Genomic DNA, 20,305 nt, shown 5'->3' with positions numbered 1-20,305 from the left:
TCCACCGATCAGCCACAACATTAAAACCACCAGCCTAATATTGTGTAGGTCCCCCTTGTGCCACCAAAACAGTGCCAACCTGCATCTCAGAATAGCATTTTAAGATGATATTCTTCTCACCACAATTGTACAGAGCGGTTATCTGAGTTACTGTAGACTTTGTCAGTTTGAACTAGTATGGCCATTCTCTGTTGACCTTTCTCATCAACAAGGTGTTTCTGTCCAAAGAACTGCTGCTCATTGGATGTTTTTTGTTTTTGGCACCATTCTGAGTAAATTCTAGAGACTTTTGTGCGTGAAACTCCCAGGAGATCAGCAGTTACAGAAATATTCAAACCAGCCCATCTGGCACCAACAATCATGCCACGGTCCAAATCACTGAGATCATATTTTTTCCCCATTCTGATGGTTGATGTGAACATTAATTGAATCTTTATGATTTTATGCACTGCACTGCTGCCACACGATTGGCTGATGCTCTGTACAATTGTGGTTAGAAGAATAGCATCTCAGAATGCTATTCTGAGATGCAGGTTGGTGCAGTTTTGGTGGCACGAGGGGGACCTTCACAATATTAGGCAGGTGGTTTTAATGTTGTGGCTGATCGATGTAAACCAGTAATGAGGCTGGGTAGCCAGTAGCTAGCACCTAGCTATCCGGCTAATACGATATCGCTGTGTACCGAACAAGACAGCACTGACAATGCAATACATCGACTGAACACAACAGCGACTCCAACATCAACACCATTGCTGTTTTTTATGTACTATTTAGTTAACATCTTTTCCTGATCCACAGCGCTGATACGTCCGGTGATGCTTATTGGCAGTTGGCAGTCCAGCTTATGGTGCATTACCGCCACCTCACAACCTGAATAAAACCTTGTTCGTTGGCTGATAGCGACAGTGTTTGTTATTCATGGTAACTTTTAACCAACAACCTATGAATGAAGTACAAATGTTTAAGTTGAATGGCATCAACATTTTTCACAACCGAAGATAAATACTGGATCACCTTTTATACCTCAAAATTACTTTTTTTGTTGAAAATTTCATCAAGTGAAAATGAACACTTTCTCAGGCAGAGAGAACTTTACTGCACATATGCTAAATAAATGTCATCACTGTAGCTTGTTTGTGATTGATGTTACGATTGTCCCCTTCTGTAGTTGCCCTCCGTCTCCACTAATATGGTCTTATATAGGTCAAAAATTGTCACATACATGGCAGATGGCAGCAGACCAAATGTGTGATGATATGAGGAAAGAATGAGATTGATTTCTCAATCTTTCCAAACATATAATTTGGCTAGAAAGGGCAATTACTGAGCAGTGGTGTGAATACATCAAGGGAACAGTGAAAAGGGTTGGCGTGGAGTGATATATGACTGACCTATGCAAACATTTTCATCGTCCAGCTCGGCAGTAGCATTCCGGAAGTATCCCAGGCGACAGTGCTGACAGTTCTGCCCTCTAGTGTTGTGTTTGCAGCTCACACAAGTCACAATGTTGATGAAATCAATGTAACTGCAGCGATTTGAGTGACCATTGCACTCGCAGTCTGATGGAGAAAGAGTAGAGAGGTGTTAGTCTGTGGATCAGGGGGTGGGATTCTCATGAATGGAAGGGACATGATGTTTCGATTTTAAGGAGATTATAAACTAGAACTAGACCTATTGAAATGACCTTTTGACATTTGCAGTGTACTGCATTAGATTGCCAGTTAATTATTGTAAAAGAAAGTTACAAAAATTTAGGCTTCAATTTATAAAACAATAGATACATTGTTCAAAATTAAGTATTTGGACACTTTCTGGTAGTCAAACGTTAGTGGAACATAGTTTATGTGATGAACCTGCGGTTACTCTGCTAGGACACCTATGTGTATGTATGTGTGTATATATACAGGTGCTGGTCATATAATTAGAATATCATCAAAAAGTTGATTTATTTCACTAATTCCATTCAAAATGTGAAACTTGTATATTATATTCATTCATTACACACAGACTGATATATTTCAAATGTTTATTTCTTTTAATTTTGATGATTATAACTGACAACTAAGGAAAATCCCAAATTCAGTATCTCAGAAAATTAGAATATTGTGAAAAGGTTCAATATTGAAGACACCTGGTGCCACACTCTAATCAGCTAATTAACTCAAAACACCTGTAAAGGCCTTTAAATGGTCTCTCAGTCTAGTTCTTTACGCTACACAATCATGGGGAAGACTGCTGACTTGACAGTTGTCCAAAAGACGACCATTGACATGTTGCACAAGGAGGGCAAGACACAAAAGGTCATTGCAAAAGAGGCTGGCTGTTCACAGAGCTCTGTGTCCAAGCACATTAATAGAGAGGCGAAGGGAAGGAAAAGATGTGGTAGAAAAAAGTGTACAAGCAATAGGGATAACCGCACCCTGGAGAGGATTGTGAAACAAAACCCATTCAAAAATGTGGGGGAGAACCACTACGCACAGACGTATGCAAGACATGGGTTTCAGCTGTCGCATTCCTTGTGTCAAGCCACTCTTGAACAACAGACAGCGTCAGAAGCGTCTCGCCTGGGCTAAAGACAAAAAGGACTGGACTGCTGCTGAGTGGTCCAAAGTTATGTTCTCTGATGAAAGTAGATTTTGCATTTCCTTTGGAAATCAGGGTCCCAGAGTCTGGAGGAAGAGAGGAGAGGCACACAATCCATGTTGCTTGAGGTCCAGTGTAAAGTTTCCACAGTCAGTGATGGTTTGGGGTGCCATGTCATCTGCTGGTGTTGGTCCACTGTGTTTTCTGAGGTCCAAGGTCAACGCAGCCGTATACCAGGAAGTTTTAGAGCACTTCATGCTTCCTGCTGCTGAGCAACTTTATGGAGATGCAGATTTCATTTTCCAACAGGACTTGGCACCTGCACACAGTGCCAAAGCAACCAGTATCTGGTTTAAGGACCATGGTATCCCTGTCCTTAATTGGCCAGCAAACTCGCCTGACCTTAACCCCATAGAAAATCTATGGGGTATTGTGAAGAGGAAGATGCGATATGCCAGACCCAACAATGCAGAAGAGCTGAAGGCCACTATCAGAGCAACCTGGGCTCTCATAACACCTGAGCAGTGCCACAGACTGATCGACTCCATGCCACGCCGCATTGCTGCAGTAATTCAGGCAAAAGGAGCCCCAACTAAGTATTGAGTGCTGTACATGCTCATACTTTTCATGTTCATACTTTTCAGTTGGCCAAGATTTCTAAAAATCCTTTCTTTGTATTGGTCTTAAGTAATATTCTAATTTTCTGAGATACTGAATTTGAGATTTTCCTTAGTTGTCAGTTATAATCATCAAAATTAAAAGAAATAAACATTTGAAATATATCAGTCTGTGTGTAATGAATGAATATAATATACAAGTTTCACTTTTTGAATGGAATTAGTGAACTAAATCAACTTTTTGATATTCTAATCATGACCAGCACCTGTATCTATATATATATATATATACACACTACCGTTCAAAAGTTTGGGGTCACTTGCCTGAAAAGTTTCTCATGATCTTAAAAACCTTTTGATCTGAAGACATACTTAAATGTAAAAAAAAAAAATTGTTTTGTAGACAAATATAATTGTGCCAACATATTAATTGATTTAATTACAAAACTAACATTTTATTAATTTTTTTTTTTTTTTTTTAAATGGATGACTTGGACCGAATAATTAAAAGCAGCCACTAAGTGCCCAGCATATAGATGGGAACTCCTTCAATACTGTTTAGAAAGCATCCCAGGGTGATACCTCAAGAAGTTGGTTGAGAAAATGGCAAGAGTACATTTCTGCAAAACCTAGGCAAAGGGTAGCCACTTTGAAGATGCTAAAATATAACATTGTTTTGATTTATTTAGAATTTTTTAGTCACAACATAATTCCCATATTTCCATTTCTTTTATTCCATAGTTGACTAGATGACTACTATTATTTTAAAATGTGAAAAAAAAAAAATAAAGAATGAGTATGTGACCCTAAACCTTTGAACGGTAGTGTGTGTGTGTGTGTGTATATATACAGTATATATGTATATATATATATATATATATAAAATACAATTATTATATATTTTTTTAGTATGTCAAAATGAGTGTCCTAAAGTTGCCCGGATGGTTTACTATTTTTCAGCTAATATATTTCCCACAGTCCCTTGCTCGAGGGAAGAGGAGTTTGACCGTTCGTTTCAGAACTACAATTGTCAAACATGAAAAACTAAGAACATGGAACTGAGATGAACGACACTTCATTAGATCTTAGAGGTTTTGACAACTTAAACGTCAAGTAAGTTTAATGGTTAAATGCCGTGAAAAGCAACTACTTCATTCTCGCTGTAGGATAAAGACCTGATCGGCTCATTAACTTGCGAACTATAAAACTGCTCCATTTACACAGTGAGAGTAAAGGGTTTGAGCTATTCATAATCAATATCATCTTACATGCATGCTTTTATGTCCATCAACTGTATTTGTATTGGTTATTGTGGATGCTCTTGTGCATTTTTAACAACTTTATTTCTTAAATAAATTTAAGGAAATGTGTCAGCACCATATAGATTAAAAGAATAATTACAAAAAGGAAATCAAATTAACACAATTGTCTGTTCTCGTTTTATTTTTGCTATTTATTGTCTCACTGAAATAGTGGAGGTCAGGTTTCCATTCAAGGGACTGTTGTAATGATATAAACAATAATGTGATGCTGCCAAAGAAAAAATAAATAAATAAATAAATAAATTACGTGATCCAGCAAAGTATCATGCAAATGTTCTGTCTTTCCGACTACATATAATATTCAAGAGTAATGCTTTACGGTAATGTTCCATTCATTAACACTAGTTAATGCATTAGGTGTCATGAACTAACAATGAACAATTGATTTTTTTTCACATTAATTATTAATCTTTGTTAATGATTGTTAATAAAAAATAAAATTGTTCATTGTTAGTTCATGTTGGCTCATAGTGCATTAATGTTAACCAATTTTGATTTAAAAAATGTATTACTATATGTTGAAATTCACATTAACCAAGATTAATAAATGCTGTAGAAGAATTTTTCATTGTTAGTTCATGTTCACTAATGTCGTTAACTAATGCTGAATGAATGGAACCTTATTGTAAAGTGTAACCCATTCAAGTTAAGTATATAATCCTAGATTTTTGCTTTAGTTCGTGATGAAAACGATTTGTTATCTGTATTATATTTCATCTGCAACACATTATGCATATCACACTGAATAGAGATAACGGTAGGAAAAGAGAAAAGTTTGGTTTGCATTGACCACACATTACTACATGCATCATTATGTAAAAACATCAGCGGCTCTCCACAAGAAAGACCCTCGACTAGCAGATCTTTAATGACGTGCTGCATGCTTCTCCTACAGTAGGAAGCATTGTAGCGTAGCGTAAATGCAATGGAAAGTGGAATAATGAATTAATGGTAGTAAAAATTAAATGAGAAATATGTATGTCATGATAACTGTAACAGAATGATTGACAGGTCGGTGTATGGTGACAGGATGACCGTTACTATACGTCCAAGACATGATTTCATGACGTGTTAGTATGTCCAAATACTTGCACACTTTTTTGCTACACACTCAAAAGTATACACTTTTCCATTAGAAAAAGGTGAATTTGGATGCAGCAATTCTGTTGTCATGTGACAAATAAAACCGTCAGACTCTCATGACTGTGTTTGAAGTTTTTAAAAATAACAGATATTTTGAAATTTTATGAAAAGGCACATTTTGTTGAGGTCAAATGGAGTAACCCTAAGAAAACTTCTTGATATTCATGACACATTGAAAAATACATTAAACTTGAAATTAATGATTAACTTGTGTATGCTCATGTGATGTTTTTTTAATACATTTTACTTGATGGTTACACCATTTTTAAAGTCATAATATATATATATATATATATATATATATAATTTTTTAATTTTTTTATTTTGTTTTGGAAAATGCTATCAATGTTTTTCAAAAATCTATGAAACCAACATGGACATAAATATTATATTTCTATTAATTTTTTACATGTGTTTTAAACTAGATTCACCATTTTTATCATCTCAGACAACCTTATTTGCAAACAACCAACTTTTGAGTGAGCAACCTGCTAGATAGAAATGTTTCTCATGACATATATAAATTAAAGCTATAAACACAAATGTTTTATTTATGTAGTGAACAAATTTTATGTATTATATCATACAACTGTTATCTGTACTGTATATACAGTGGCAGCTTTTCATTAACAAAATATTCTGGCTTGACCCACATTCCCCAAAACTAAACAATGAAATCTCTGAACAGTTTAAAGAGCCCATATTATGCTCATTTACAGGTTCATAATTTTATTTTGGAGGTCTACTAGAATAGGTTTACATGCTGTAATGTTAAAAAAAACACATTATTATTCTCATACTGTACATTGATGCAGCACCTCTTTTCACGCTCTGTCTGAAATGCCCTGTTTTAGCTTCTGTCTCTTTAAAGCCCCCCCCCCCCCTTTCTGAAAAGCCCAGTCTGCTCTGATTGGTCAGCTGGCCCAGTCTGTTGTGATTGGTCAACCGCTTAGAGCCTGTGTCCGAAATGTAATGCCCCTTACCATAACTGAAGTAGCCCTTATGCAAATGTATTACATAGTGACATAGCTATGTCATGGAAGTAATGGCTGGACTGCAAACCATGCAACCACAGGAGCAGTGTTTTGGACTTTGTGCTTTGTAACTTTGCAGACCTTTTACATGCACAAACAGCTATATTACACACTAAAGGAAAGGTAAAATCCCAAAAAGCATAATAAGGCCTCTTAAAAAAAAACGTGCTTTCACACATCCCCATGGATTAAATGTGAGTTTTTGTGACTGTTTTTTTTATTGTTTTTTTCATAATGAAGTAGTTTAGACATCTCCAAACAGAATGATTAAACAATTGTTGGTCATAGTTAGCCTGAGGTATTAAATCCACCTTTAAGGTTTAATTAACATTGTTTCAAATGGAAAGTTGCCAACCAATGATTATAAACATTACTAATGAGCTGCAGTTAAAATTTTCCATCTCAGAAGCCTTTCGTTTCAATACTTAGCTGTTTGGACACTTGGGACTTTGAATAATTGATATGATGTTTTAAAGATGCTGCCAATGTGGATGCCTGCTGTGTCACAGTCAGCTATATGATGGGACAGGGGGGCAAGAACAGCTAATTAAATATATATGCTCAATTACTCCCCAGATTGGTGAAGGGATGGAGCAATGTTTCACAAATCATCCTGCATCTTCAGCAGACAGCTGTCTAACACTTGACGGCTGAAAATGCAAAGTACTGTAGCTGGTTTCTATAAAGAGAACGTCTTTTGATTATACAGCCTGGGGGGATCCTTCTGTTTTCTAGCAAACTCAATACATCATGAGCAGCTTACCTTATGAGACAAAACAAAAAACAAAAAATGCAAGCATAAAGAAAGGAGGAAGACAAGAAAAGATGAAATGGAAGAAAAATGAATAACATTTAAGCAGCAATTTTTCCACAGTTTCCATATTAGTGTCGGCACATATTTTTGAAAACAGAAATCAAAAGAGAATTGCCTTTGATAAGCATAGCCTAGAGGAGTCCTAATGCATATAAATACATCATTCACATAAAATGTCAATGAAATCCTGCATAACAAAAAAAATACATTTGTCTTGTTTTTGTCTTCATGCTATCATGACATAAAGTATCGCCTTACCTTGAAATTGGATGTATGCTATCCTTGACAACTGGGTTTTTGGCCCCCCGGGGATCAAAATCTTTGCAACAACTTTGGAATGAAAGCAAGGGTTGTTAAGCTTGATTTTCTTTGTTGGATAATAGTTGGATATCCAGAACTCATACAACTGCACTGTTGCTACAAAGGACCAAACAATGCTGAAAAGAACATCTTAAACCAGCCAAAGATGGTTTGTCAGTCTTAGCTGGTTTTGTCTGGTCTTGCTGCCTTCAGCTGGTTTAGTTTGTTGGCCAGCTGGTCTCCCAGCAGGACTAGATGAAGAGGCCAAAATAGCTTAAACCAGCCTAAGTTGATTTGTTTGTCAGTTGGTCAGCCAGCAAAATTGCCCAAAACCCCCTCTAAAACCAGCAAACCAAACCATCCTAACCAGGCTGGGAGATCAGCTAAGACGAGCAAAAAAAAAAACAACATAAACCGGCCCAAGATGGTTTGTTGGTCATAGCTGGTCTCCCAGTCTGACCAGCTGACAAGTGCCCAAACCCCTCTAAAACCAGCAAACCAGATCACCCTAACCAGGCTGGGAGATCAAGTAAGATCAGAAACCCTGCTGAAACCATCTTAAACCAGCCTAAAGGGATAGTTCACCCAAAAATGACAATTCTCTCATCATTTACTCCCAGAAAAATCCCAGATTACTTTTTTTCTTCTGCAGATTTTTAGAAGAATATTTCAGCTCTCTAGGTCCATCTGTTTCTCACCCACACCTATCATATCGCTTTTGAAGATATGGATTTAAGCACTGGAGTCTTATGGAGTCTTACTTTTATGCTATCTTTGTACATTTTGGAGCTTCAAAATTTTGGTACCCATTCACTTGCATTGTGAGGACCTACAGAGCTGAAATATTCTTCTAAAAATCTTCTAAAAAGAAAGTCATACACATCTGGGATGGCATGAGGGTGAGTAAATGATGAGAATGTTTTCATTTTTTGGTGAACTATCCCTTAAGCTGGTTTGCTGGTCTTACCTGGTCTTCGGTTGCTCTAGCTGGTCTCCCACCATGTGACAAGTGCCCAAAATCCCTCTAAACCCATCAAACCAGGCTGGAAGACTTGATAAACTTTTTTTCAGCATAGATGTGAAACCAGAGACACTGAAAGGATGCTACTGTTTTTTTTTTTTTTAATAACTGATACTGTAAACAGAACCCAAACTAGGAGAAACTATGGTTTAGAGTTTCTATCTATGGATCTAATAGCAGCTAAACCAATCAATACTCAAAGCTAAATCTACTTCACAAACAAATATCCCATCTCATCTACAGCATCATTACTGCAAGGTATGCAGTCAAGTGCAATTGCAGATCGCAGTCATTTAAAAAGATAAACATCAGGTCAGATGAGTGGAATATCTGTATGCCACAAAGTTTGTCATTTTACAGTCACTCATCTAGTCAAGCTACTGACACACTCAACACTGCAAAAAATCATTTTCTTAATCAGTATATTGTTTCCCAATATAAAAATGTACTTGAAATTTACTTGAAAAGCAAAATTGTGTAAAATACCAAGGCTCATTTTCAGAGAATATATGTTGAATTACATTTTTTTTAACCCACTGGAAAAAAATATTTTTCTTAATTTGTCCACTAAATTTTGTTAGATTTATGTTTAAAACAAGAATAAAGTATTTACCAATTGGTAAACAAAAACAAACTTAATTCAATTTATATTCCCTGAAAACAATTCGTAGTATGCAATTTTTCTTCTCAGGTAAATGCATCTTATTTAAGAATGTTTAAATAGTTTTACTTGTAAACAATACAATTATTTTATTTTATTTGCATTAAATTTTTTTGTAGTGCAAATAAAATTATACCTTTTTGCTCATATTCTTTCTTTTCATAGTCTTTTTCCTTCTTTTTTTCTTTCTCTTTGTTTTCCTCTTTGGCTTCCCTGTTTCCTCCCATTTTCCCACCTTTGTTGTTGTTCTTAATGTCCCCAAATACTGTACACACCAGAGAAATTAAGAGCATTTAGAGAATGACACATCACTTGGCATTGCTTTCCATTTAATTTTATTCATTGTTTATATCTGTAAATCTGGCAACAAAGTCTGAAAACAATGCAATGATAGCTCTGTGCTGACATAACAAAAGAAAAACTGAAAACATTTTCATGGAATTTAACAGTTTTAATTCTTACTATTACAAAAGGAAATGTTTAAAGGCTTAGTTTACCCAAAAATTATAATTCTGTCATCATTTATGCACAATCACGTTGTTTTAGACAGAATGCTAATCTTAGTCATAATTTTAACGGCACTTTAGCAGCACCTTTTTCCATACAATAAAAGTGAACGGTGACTGAGACTGAACATTGTTCCACAGAAGAAAGTCAACATGAGGTTAAGTAAATGATGACAGAATTTTCATTTTTGGGTGAACTATTCCTTTACGTAACCACAAAAGTTTGATTACAAGTTAGTCAGAGTGCATATTTTTACCTGATGCCAAATATAGACTTTTACTTATCAATGTTTATTTATCGTTGAATCATTCATTATTATTTATTATAGATTATTTTGAAAAAACATTAAGTTTAAAATGTTTTTCAGATCTAATCTTTAACTATTCTACAGGCACCAAAAGACTTAAAAAATGTATCTTGTGCGAAATGCAACACAACAGATTGCACCTTAATAAATGACCTGTGCAGGGAAAACACTAGAGACTTTAGAACTCACAGTTGTAATGGTATACCTGGGGCTTCGACAACTTTATCTTTCTTCTCCAGATTTGTTGACGTTTTCTCCTCCTTGGTTTCAGTAAGAGGAATTTCACTCTTCTCTCCTACTTCAGACGGAGGTTTACTGTCAGTCTTAACATCAGGTTTAGGTTGAGGAGCAGCCTCAGGTACTGAAGCAAAGGTTTGAGGAGTTGTAACAGCTGCCTTGGGAGCAGGCACTGGGTCACTTTTTGGAAGAGTTATATCTTCCAAGGAGGTAGGTGGGACTACATTAGCGGCAACAGTTTCTGCACCTGTCGTGACAACTTCAGCACCATCAAGTGGACTATCAGGTACTGGTTTAATTTCATCTGATGGATCTTTAGCTTGGGTAACTTCTTCAGATGCGGGAGCAACTGCATCAGTTGCTGGGACAATGTAACTAGTTTCTAGAGCAACCGTAACTATTGCTGGAGCATCCGTATCAGAAAATGGAGCAACACCATTGGCATCAGTTGCTGAAGTAAAAAATGTGGTTGCTGGGGCAACAGCATCATTTGTTAGTGCATCAGGGGCAGGAGTTTCACCATCAGATAAAGGAGATACAGGAACATCGGTTGCGAAGGTAACAGGATTAGTTGTCGCATCAGTAGCAAGACCATTACCATCGTATTGAGGAACATCGGCTGCTTGAACAACCACATCAGTGTTTGGAGGAAGTGTGTCAAGACTTGGAGCAACTGCCATCAACTCTGAATCAGTTGAGGGGACAACTGCACTCGTAACCATGTTTACTGCGTTATTTGTTATAACCATTGCATTTGTTTCCAATGGAGCTGTAATGGAAACAGGTGAAATTGCAAGAGAAGATGCTGAAGGTGTTGTTTCAAAAGTTGCCATGGTTGCAGAAGGGGTTGCTAGGGTGACTATATTAAGTGTTGAAGATGGCTCATCAGTCGGTGAACTAGTAACTTTGGGAAGAACAGGCAGTGAATTGCTTGCAACAGGAATTGTTGGGATTGTTGCAACAACCGAAGTACAAAAGCTAGTTGTCGCCGTAACAGTGTCTGTTGCTGCGGTGGCCGCATTGGGTATCATATCTGCTGCTGCGGAAACTGTAATTGTGTACAGACCATAAAGAGTCAGATATCTAAAATGTTCTGTCAAAACCAGTAAAGATGCCCAAGGCCTGGCATTGTTGCCCTTTGGGCTTACATACTGTACATAATGGATGTTACTGCGAGAGATTCAACCTTTTGCCATTTCCACTTCAGCAGAAACGGGATACACATGGCCTGATAGAATCACCCCCCACTTCTGCTCTTCCATCCCCTCAAGGACAGGACTCGCTAGCTTTCCTGTTATGGTTTCAGGTATCTATCTCCCTCTCCATAAGTTCAATAAATTGTCCCCCTTTTTGGTCTCTCTTACCATGACCTGGTCTCTTTTCTCTTATGAAATATTTAGCAGCTGTTCATTCAATCGCTATTCAAAAATAGATCTAAATGAATTGCGCTCTGGCCTTCAGCTGAGCTTTTACCGCCATGTGCGCTTGATAGTGATTGTGTTTCAGAATAACAGAGTATTTAATGATTAATCGCCCAAGGCAACTGGTCATATCAGAGACTGGGCTTGCCATTTTCATAGTTAAAGCACTGTTGGGTTCGTAAGGCACAGGCAGACGCTACAAACACCAGGTGTGAGAGGCAGAAATGGTGGGATAGGTGAAGAAGTGACATATTATTTTAGATTACACAAACAAGGTGGAAATATGCCATTCTTTCACAGTCAACAAAACTGAACACCTGCTGTTTAGCACATCCGATTGGAAAATCTACCTGCTTGGTAAGAGGAAAAAAATTACTCTTGGGCATAATATTAAGCCATCAATAAATCCTTAAAGGAATTTTCCGGGTTCAATACAAGTTAAGGTCAATCGACATAAAAGAATGATACCATATACACTGGCAGCCAAAAGTTTGGAATAATGTACAGATTTTGAAGTGGCATTCAACTGATCACAATATATAGTCAGTACATTAATAACGTGAAAAATTACTATTACAATTTGAAAAAAAATTCAAACTACTTAAGAGTTCTCATCAAAAAATCCTCATCGTACAGCAATGACAGCTTTGCAGATCCTTGGCATTCTAGCTATCAGTTTGTCCAGATACTCAGGTGACATTTCACCCCACGCTTCCTGTAACACTTGCCATAGATGTAGCTGTCTTGTCGGGCACTTCTCACACACCTTACAGTCTAGCTGTTCCCACAAAAGCTCAATGGGGTTAAGATCCATAACACTCTTTTCCAATCATCTGTTGTCCAATGTCTGTGTTTCTTTGCCCACTCTAACCTTTTCTTTTTGTTTTTCTGTTTCAAAAGTGGCTTTTTCTTTGCAGTTCGTCCCATAAGGCCTGCACCCCTGAGTCTTCTCTTTACTGTTGTACATGAGTGGGTAGAATTCAATGAAGCTGTCAGCTGAGGACATGTGAGGCATCTATTTCTCAAACTAGAGACTCTGATGTACTTATCCTCTTGTTTAGTTGTACATCTGGCCTTTCACATCTCTGTCTGTCCCTCTTAGGACCAGTTGTCCTTTGTCTTTGAAGACTGTAGTGTACATCTTTGTATGAAATCTTCAGGTTTTTGGCAATTTCAAGCATTGTATAGCCTACATTCCTCAAAACAATGATTGACAGACGAGTTTCTAGAGAAAGCTGTTTCTTTTTTGCCATTTGTTTTTACCTAATATTGACCTTAAGACATGCCAGTCTATTGCATACTGTGGCAACTCAAAAACAAACACAAAGACAATGTTAAGCTTCATTTATCGAACCAAATAGCTTTCAGCGGTGTTTGATATAATGGCAAGTGATTTTCTAGTACCAAATTAGCAATTTAGCGTGATTACTCAAGGATAAGTTGTATATGATAAGAGTGATGGCTGCTGGAAATGGGGCCTGTCTAGATTTTATCAAAAATGACTTTTTTCAAATAGTGATGGTGCTGTTTTTTACATCAGTAATGTCCTGACTATACATTGTGATCAGCTGAATGCAACTTTGGTGAATTAAAGTACCAATTTCCTTCCAAAACAGCTAAATCTGTACATTATTCCAAACTTTTGGCCGCCAGTGTATTTGTTATTTAGTTAGTACAGTAGTTGGTTAACATTAGTTACAAATGTGCTCTTAAAATGTATAAAATGCCCCTAAAAATAAAAACTAGAAGGCAAATATTGTCCTTTAATGGAAAAGTTCATTTCTGACCCTGGCATATACTCATTGCACTAAACATATTTGTATTTTTGAATTGTCATTGAGAATCAGTCAGCATCTTAAAGGCAAAGTTCACCCAAAAATAATCTGCACCATACCCCTATTACTTTCTTTTTTCCACAGAACACAAAAAGAGAAGATTTAAAGACCGTTTTCTATGTACTTTTCCAATCAACGCAAAAGCAACATAAAAGTGGTCCATACTAGTGGAGTCTCTAAACCAGATTTGTGCTGCTGTTGTGCAAAATGCGTGGCATTTAAATGGGTCATGAAAAAAATAAAAAAATATTCTGTCTGAAACGCACGTTTTGGCATAAGCGCCTCCTTATAATTCAACGTAAATGCCCACTGTTCTGATTGGCTAACATCGTGCAGCCCCTCAAATTCAGCCATTTTTTAAACTAAATCTGAATAGAATGAACAAGCTCCACAACATTATAAAACTAAATTTCAGGGGTTACACATAGTGCACATCCAACACATTGCATCTGAATATATTAAACTGTTCATCTCAGCACAACTGTTAAAACTCACACCCTGTCTACACCGGACACGAGAGTTGTGACACATCAAAAGCAATAGAAACCATTATAATCAATGATGCTCTCTACCATGAAAGCGTCCGTTGCGGTGCATCATGTTGCGCCGACAGTAAACAGATGTCCTGTTCCATTTTACGCTGCACGCGCTGGTACTACTACTGCCAACAACACATATAAACTGTTTAGGAAGTTCATGTCGACATGCCCAGTAGACAGCCTCAAGCTGTTGCATTGCATCAATGGACGCACCTGGTGTAAACAGGGTGTCAGCACCATAAACTATCAAACAGTCATGACATTTGAAATATTCATGAATGGAACTTTTTACTTAGTGTTTTGCATCAGGTCCAAGTGTTTTTAACTACCCCATTTTTCAATAACAGCTCCTTTAAATCGTTTATGACTGTTCACATGCAAACCATGCTTAAATACGCTGAAAACACATCCACATGATGCACATTCATAGTCCAAAGCAAGGTGTAAACTACACACACACATCCAGTTTCCACTATCATACTGCACTGAAATGCACATCGCCGGAAACGCATCTAAATGGTCAAGACATCCATCCAGCGTATGTTTACATAAACCAACAATTAAAATTAGCACAGATGGGTGAAATAATGCATCCATGATGCTCAAACAGCAAGAGGCAGCAGCTGAATGACAGAATGGATTCTCCTCTTTGGAGTTGTAATTTTACACCGTGTCTTTTAAAAGCGGCCCGAGATATGTATCAAGCAGTCAAAGACGTCTGTCTGTGCATGTTTAAATACAAAAAAATAAAAAAATAAAATAGATGGGTCCCCTTTGGTGTTCAGGAATAGTTAGGCCAGTAGTAGGCCTTGTTTGTCCTTCACTTTCAGTTTTGAACTGAAACCAGTGGGCGGGGCCAAGGGTGCGATGATGTAAAGTAGGCGTTGTAGGCATTTTTGTGCTGTAGAGGCGGTAATGAATTAATGAGCCCCCAAATGACGAAGGGAAGTCGTGAAAGTAGAGAACAAGGCATTTTTGCAGCTTGGTTTCAATAAATGCTTATGTTGCATTGGGGATTACATTTTGAGTTCTGAAATGTACAGTATGTTTTTATAGTAGAAAAACCTCTTATATGTCAAAATATCAAGGATAATTTGATTCCTTATGACAGGACCTCTTTAAGAAATAATATAATGTCCGCATCTTAAACTTGTTTTATGTCCACTATACAAAACAACAGTAGATATTCTTTTGAGAAATTCTATAATTATTTAGGTCTGTTGCACTAAAGCCATTTAATCTTTCTTATTTGCTAAGTGTGGGGCTAGCTTGTCATCCTCCTTGTTAATCAAGGGAGATCTGGAGAACTTAATGCGCATGTGCAACGAGCATTCAATGATAGCCTGAAGGGCATGTTTGCCTTTGCCGCTTAGTCAAAATCTTTGATCATATGCATGTCAAGCTGACATGGTCCTCAGAAGTGATCTGTCTTTTTGTGTCCTTATTAAAGCTTTAAAGTTTAATCCCCAGAAAAGAGTCTTTAAAGGTGCACTCAGTAACTTTTTGCTTGTGTCATCTAGGACTGTGGCGTGACACCTAGTGGTGTGGATAAAGCATCATTCAAAATCAATAGTTTTCAGTCACAGATGTAGAAATTCACTATTCACAGTCATCCATGATAATTTAATCCAAGAGTGAAAGTGTCCAATAACAGGCTGGTTACTGAGATTAAGCGAGTAGTATTTGACTGGTCATGTGACTTCAACATGGCAGCCCCCATGAGGGGACCCTCTCCATGTAGAATAAAGCTACTTTTACAAAGTTGATAATGACTGATATGACTGGATTCTTCATTTCATTTGAGTGCTCATGATTTTATATATACAGTATGTTTAACAATTACAATTGGGGCCTGGGTAGCTCAGCGAGTAAAGACGCTGACTACCACCCTTGGAATCGCAAGTTCGAATCCAGGGCGTGCTGAGTGACTCCAGCCAGGTCTCCTAAGCAACCAAATTGTCCCAGTTGCTAGGGAGGGTAGAGTCACATGGGGCAACCTCGTGGTTGCTATAATGTGGTTCTCGCTCTTGGTGGGGCGTGTGGTGAGTTGTGCGTGGATGCCACAGAGAATAGCGTGAAGCCTCTACACATGTCTCCGCGGTAATGTGCTCAACAAGCCACGTGATAAGCTGCGCGGATTGATGGTCTCAGACACGGAGGCAACTGAGATTTGTCCACCACCACCCGGATTGAGGCGAGTCACTATGCCACCACGAGGACTTAGAGTGCATTGGTAATTGGGCATTCCAAAACAAAAACAAAAAAACAATTACAATTAATTTCTTTAGGAGTTAAACTTTTTTAATGAGGAACAAATTACTGAGTGCACCTTTAAATTCTCTCTTTTGTGTTCTGTGGTAGAAAGAATGTCATAAAGGTTTGGACCAACATGAAAGTGAGAAAATTCATTTTTGGGTGCACTATAAGTCTCTAAGATTTTAATGTCAGTACTTATTTTATAACTGAAACCCAGATTACAAATCACTTGCCTAGCATTGGAACACCAGTCATAATCAACAAACTACACATTACCTACACACCATAATGTAATCTTAATGCAATAATAATGTTATGTCACCCAGAGTCTGACAAAAGACTCTTTCTAAAGAGTAAGTGAGCTTTAACCTGACCTGCTGACTTCAACAACCTAGTCGAGAAGACACATAGTTTAAGAAGCCACAACATGGTATGTTACTTGGCACGATGGCCTATATACATTAATGACTGATTTAGCACAACAGTAATCATGTTTAATGTCCGTGCCCTGCTCTACCTCTGGAGAAAATATAGTGTGCTATTACTGCCATCAATCATGGCTGGAATTACAGAGGAACATTCCCTTCATGCATTGCTTTTCTCAAGGACCCACGAACATCGTATAACACTATACTTCTTAATTCAAGATTTTTGATAAACAATTTTTTTTATTTTTAGATTTTACAGAGTCGGATAGACTGCTAAAGATTTACCAACCAGCATGTTCCAAATGGGAATTGGACAATTATATCTCTGTACCAGTTTTAATTAATTTAATTACCTTCTGGAGTCATTAAGTTTATATATTTTTCATTAATTGCCAATTGATCCCATTCAACAGGCCATTGTTGTAAATACAAATCTTGCTCATAAATGACTTGCCTGTTTAAATAAGATAAAAGGTCAAATAAACTGATAAAAGGAATTTAGAGAAATGCGAAGGTCCTTGATGTTGCTTTGTCCTGTCTGAAATTCTTTGTGCACAGCAGTGTACAGACATATACACCTGTTGTTGTTTTTTTACCCCTTTAACTTGGTTTCTTAACCTTGTACCACAGGATGTAAATTTGTATCTACCTACCCGTAAAGTATATAGCATTTAAGAATAAAACCACACAAATCGAAATGCTCTCCTCTCTTTTTTTAGGTCAAAAGCTCATGAAGATTTCGAAAAGCCTTCTAATAGAATAACTGTAATGTATGCATTCTCACAACCAGGAGGGCAAAGAACAAAATTCAGAGTATGACTTTAAACATGTGCCCTGTTTAATATTTCACCTCTCTATTATTAACACAAGTGAGACAGAATAAATGAATCTCTAACAGAAATAGATGGACACATTCTTGCATATTTCATGGTGCATGTCAAGGTTAAAATGTTTTTGCAAACTTTGAGTTCAAAAAGCTCAAAACTTTCATATTAGAAGACAAAAAAGTGTGTACATGTTTTTTGTCTTGTATTGTCTTGCGCACAATTTATCAACAAATTGTGATGATATTTACAGGAAATTCTCTTACCTGGCTGGTCAGGTGCTGTGGGTATTACTGTAAGTGTTGGATAAGATGTAGATGGCACTGTAGTTAAAGACGAGTCTGTCTGGCTCGAGATGGTAGCAGCTGGCATTGTGGGCAGAAAGCTCGTCACAAGTAGCACTTGGGACAGTAAAATTACAGCACTGACTAAGCTGAGAGAGTAAGCAAAGAGGGCCAGCTACCTCCTACTGTTAACACATCTATTTTTAGCTTCATAGCTTTGGAAAATATACTGGTTGTTATGCAAAAATTTACAAATTACAAGTGGGTGAAATACATTGCCTTTCATAAGTATTTGGACAGTTGACACTTTTTATCATTTTGGCTCTGTATGCCACCACAGTGGATTGAAATGAAGCACAGAATGTCAGCTTTAATTTGAAGGAATTTACATCCAAACTGGGTGAACAGTTTAGGTATTACAGCATGTTTTATACCCCCATTTTCAGGGGCTCAAGACTAACATACAAACTAACATAATCATAAATAATAGACTTCCATAGACATTTTATAAAATCCTTCAAAAAATAGTTGTAAGCCATGAACTAAACCAAGTAGCTCCGAGGAGAATCAAAACATCACAAAATTTGATTTGAGGCAAAAAAAGTATTTGAAAATCAGACATAAAGACAAAGGTACAAGGCTGTGTACTTATTGTACTTCATGAGTGCATGGACTACAATCCCATGAAGCAGAGCAAATTATGTCATTGAATAAAAAACAATGGGAATATATACAACTATTAATTTTAGTTTGTTGATTTTAAGTATAGAAACAAAACACCAATGAGCCAAATCATTATGACCACTCACAGGTGAAGTGAACAACGTTGATCATCTTCTAACAAGGCCACATGTCAAGGTATGGGTAGATTAGATGGTAAGCGAACAATCTGTTCTCGTAGTCAACGTGTTGAATGCAGGAGAAATGGGCAGGAGGAAAGATCTGAGCAACTCGACAAGGGCCAAATTGTTATGGCCAGACGACTGGGTCAGAGCATCTCTGAAACGGCAAGGCTCGTGGGGTATCCCAGTCAGCAGTAGTGATTACCTACCGACAGTGGTCTGAGGTGGGACAAACCACAAACCGGGACAGGGTGTTGGGCGCCCAAGGCTCATCGATGCCTGAGGGCAACAAAGGCTATTCCATCTTGTCCTTATCGACAGAAGGTCTACTGTGGCACAAGTCACAGAAAATTTGGTTACGGGAGGAATGTGTCACAACACACAGTGCATCGCACCCTGCTGCGTATGGGGCTGCATAGACGTAGACCGGTCATAGTGCTCATGATGACCCTTGTCCACCATCGAAAGTGCCTATAATGGGCATGCAAGAGTCAGAACTGGACCATGGAGCAGTGGAAGAAAGTCACCTGGTCTGATGAGTCCCATTTTCTTTTACATCACATGGACGGCCATTTGCGTGTGCGCCATTTATCTGGGGAAGTGATGGAACCAGGATGCACTGTGGGAAGACGACAAGCCGGTGGAGGGAGTGTGATGCTCTGGCCAATGTTCTACTGGGAAACCCTGGGTCCGGCCATTCATGTGGACGTCAGTTTGACACGTGCCACCTACCTAAACATCGTGGCAGACCAGGTATACCCCTTCATGGCAAAGGTATTCCCTGAAGGTAGTGGCCTCTTTCAGCAGGATAATATGCCCTGCCATACTGCACACATTTTTCGGGAATGGTTTGAGGAACATGATGAAGAGTTCAATGTGTTGCCCTGGCCTCCAAATTCCCCAGATCTCAATCCGATTGAGCATCTGTGGGATGTGCTGGACCAACAAGTCCGATCCACAGGGCAACTTACAGTACTTGAAGGATCTGCTGCTAATGTCTTGGTGCCAGATACCACAAGACACCTTCAGGGGTCTCATAGAGTCAATGCCTCGGCGGGTGGGCACTGTTTTGGCAGCACGTGGAGGACCAACAGCATATTAGGCAGTTGGTCATAATGTTTTGGCTCATCAGTGTACATTTTACAGACTAGATTACGTCATTCAGAGTGCGTCATGGGAGCAGGCAGTCGCTCTGAGGCACGTTTTGTGGTTTTGTTGGCCACGGTTCTCTGATTGGTGGATTTTTCTCTGCTGTACCATGGGTAATGTAGTTGTTTTCCATGAATTTCACCACCAAACACGATTTTTAAACAATGAAGTTGAAATAATG

General features: G+C 37.9%; 1 protein-coding gene across 4 annotated transcripts in view; it reads right to left on the bottom strand.

Moving 5' to 3' along the window:
* The window catches only part of LOC127415156 (netrin-G2-like), a 102,273-nt gene that overhangs the window by 9,013 nt on the left and 72,955 nt on the right, over positions 1-20,305 (bottom strand). For 2 of the 4 annotated variants that reach the window (XM_051653759.1, XM_051653760.1), the window contains exon 6: positions 1,392-1,559. The exons of the other annotated variants lie outside the window; for them this stretch is intronic. In XM_051653759.1, coding sequence (XP_051509719.1) covers positions 1,392-1,559 — 168 coding nt within the window. The remainder of the gene's footprint in view (positions 1-1,391; positions 1,560-20,305) is intronic. 4 annotated transcript variants of the gene reach the window in all.

The sequence above is a fragment of the Myxocyprinus asiaticus genome, chromosome 24, assembly GCF_019703515.2.
Source record: "Myxocyprinus asiaticus isolate MX2 ecotype Aquarium Trade chromosome 24, UBuf_Myxa_2, whole genome shotgun sequence".
Taxonomy (NCBI): Eukaryota; Metazoa; Chordata; class Actinopteri; order Cypriniformes; family Catostomidae; genus Myxocyprinus; species Myxocyprinus asiaticus.
Note: the sequence above shows the minus strand (reverse complement) of the source record. Positions and strands in the feature narration are given on the sequence as shown.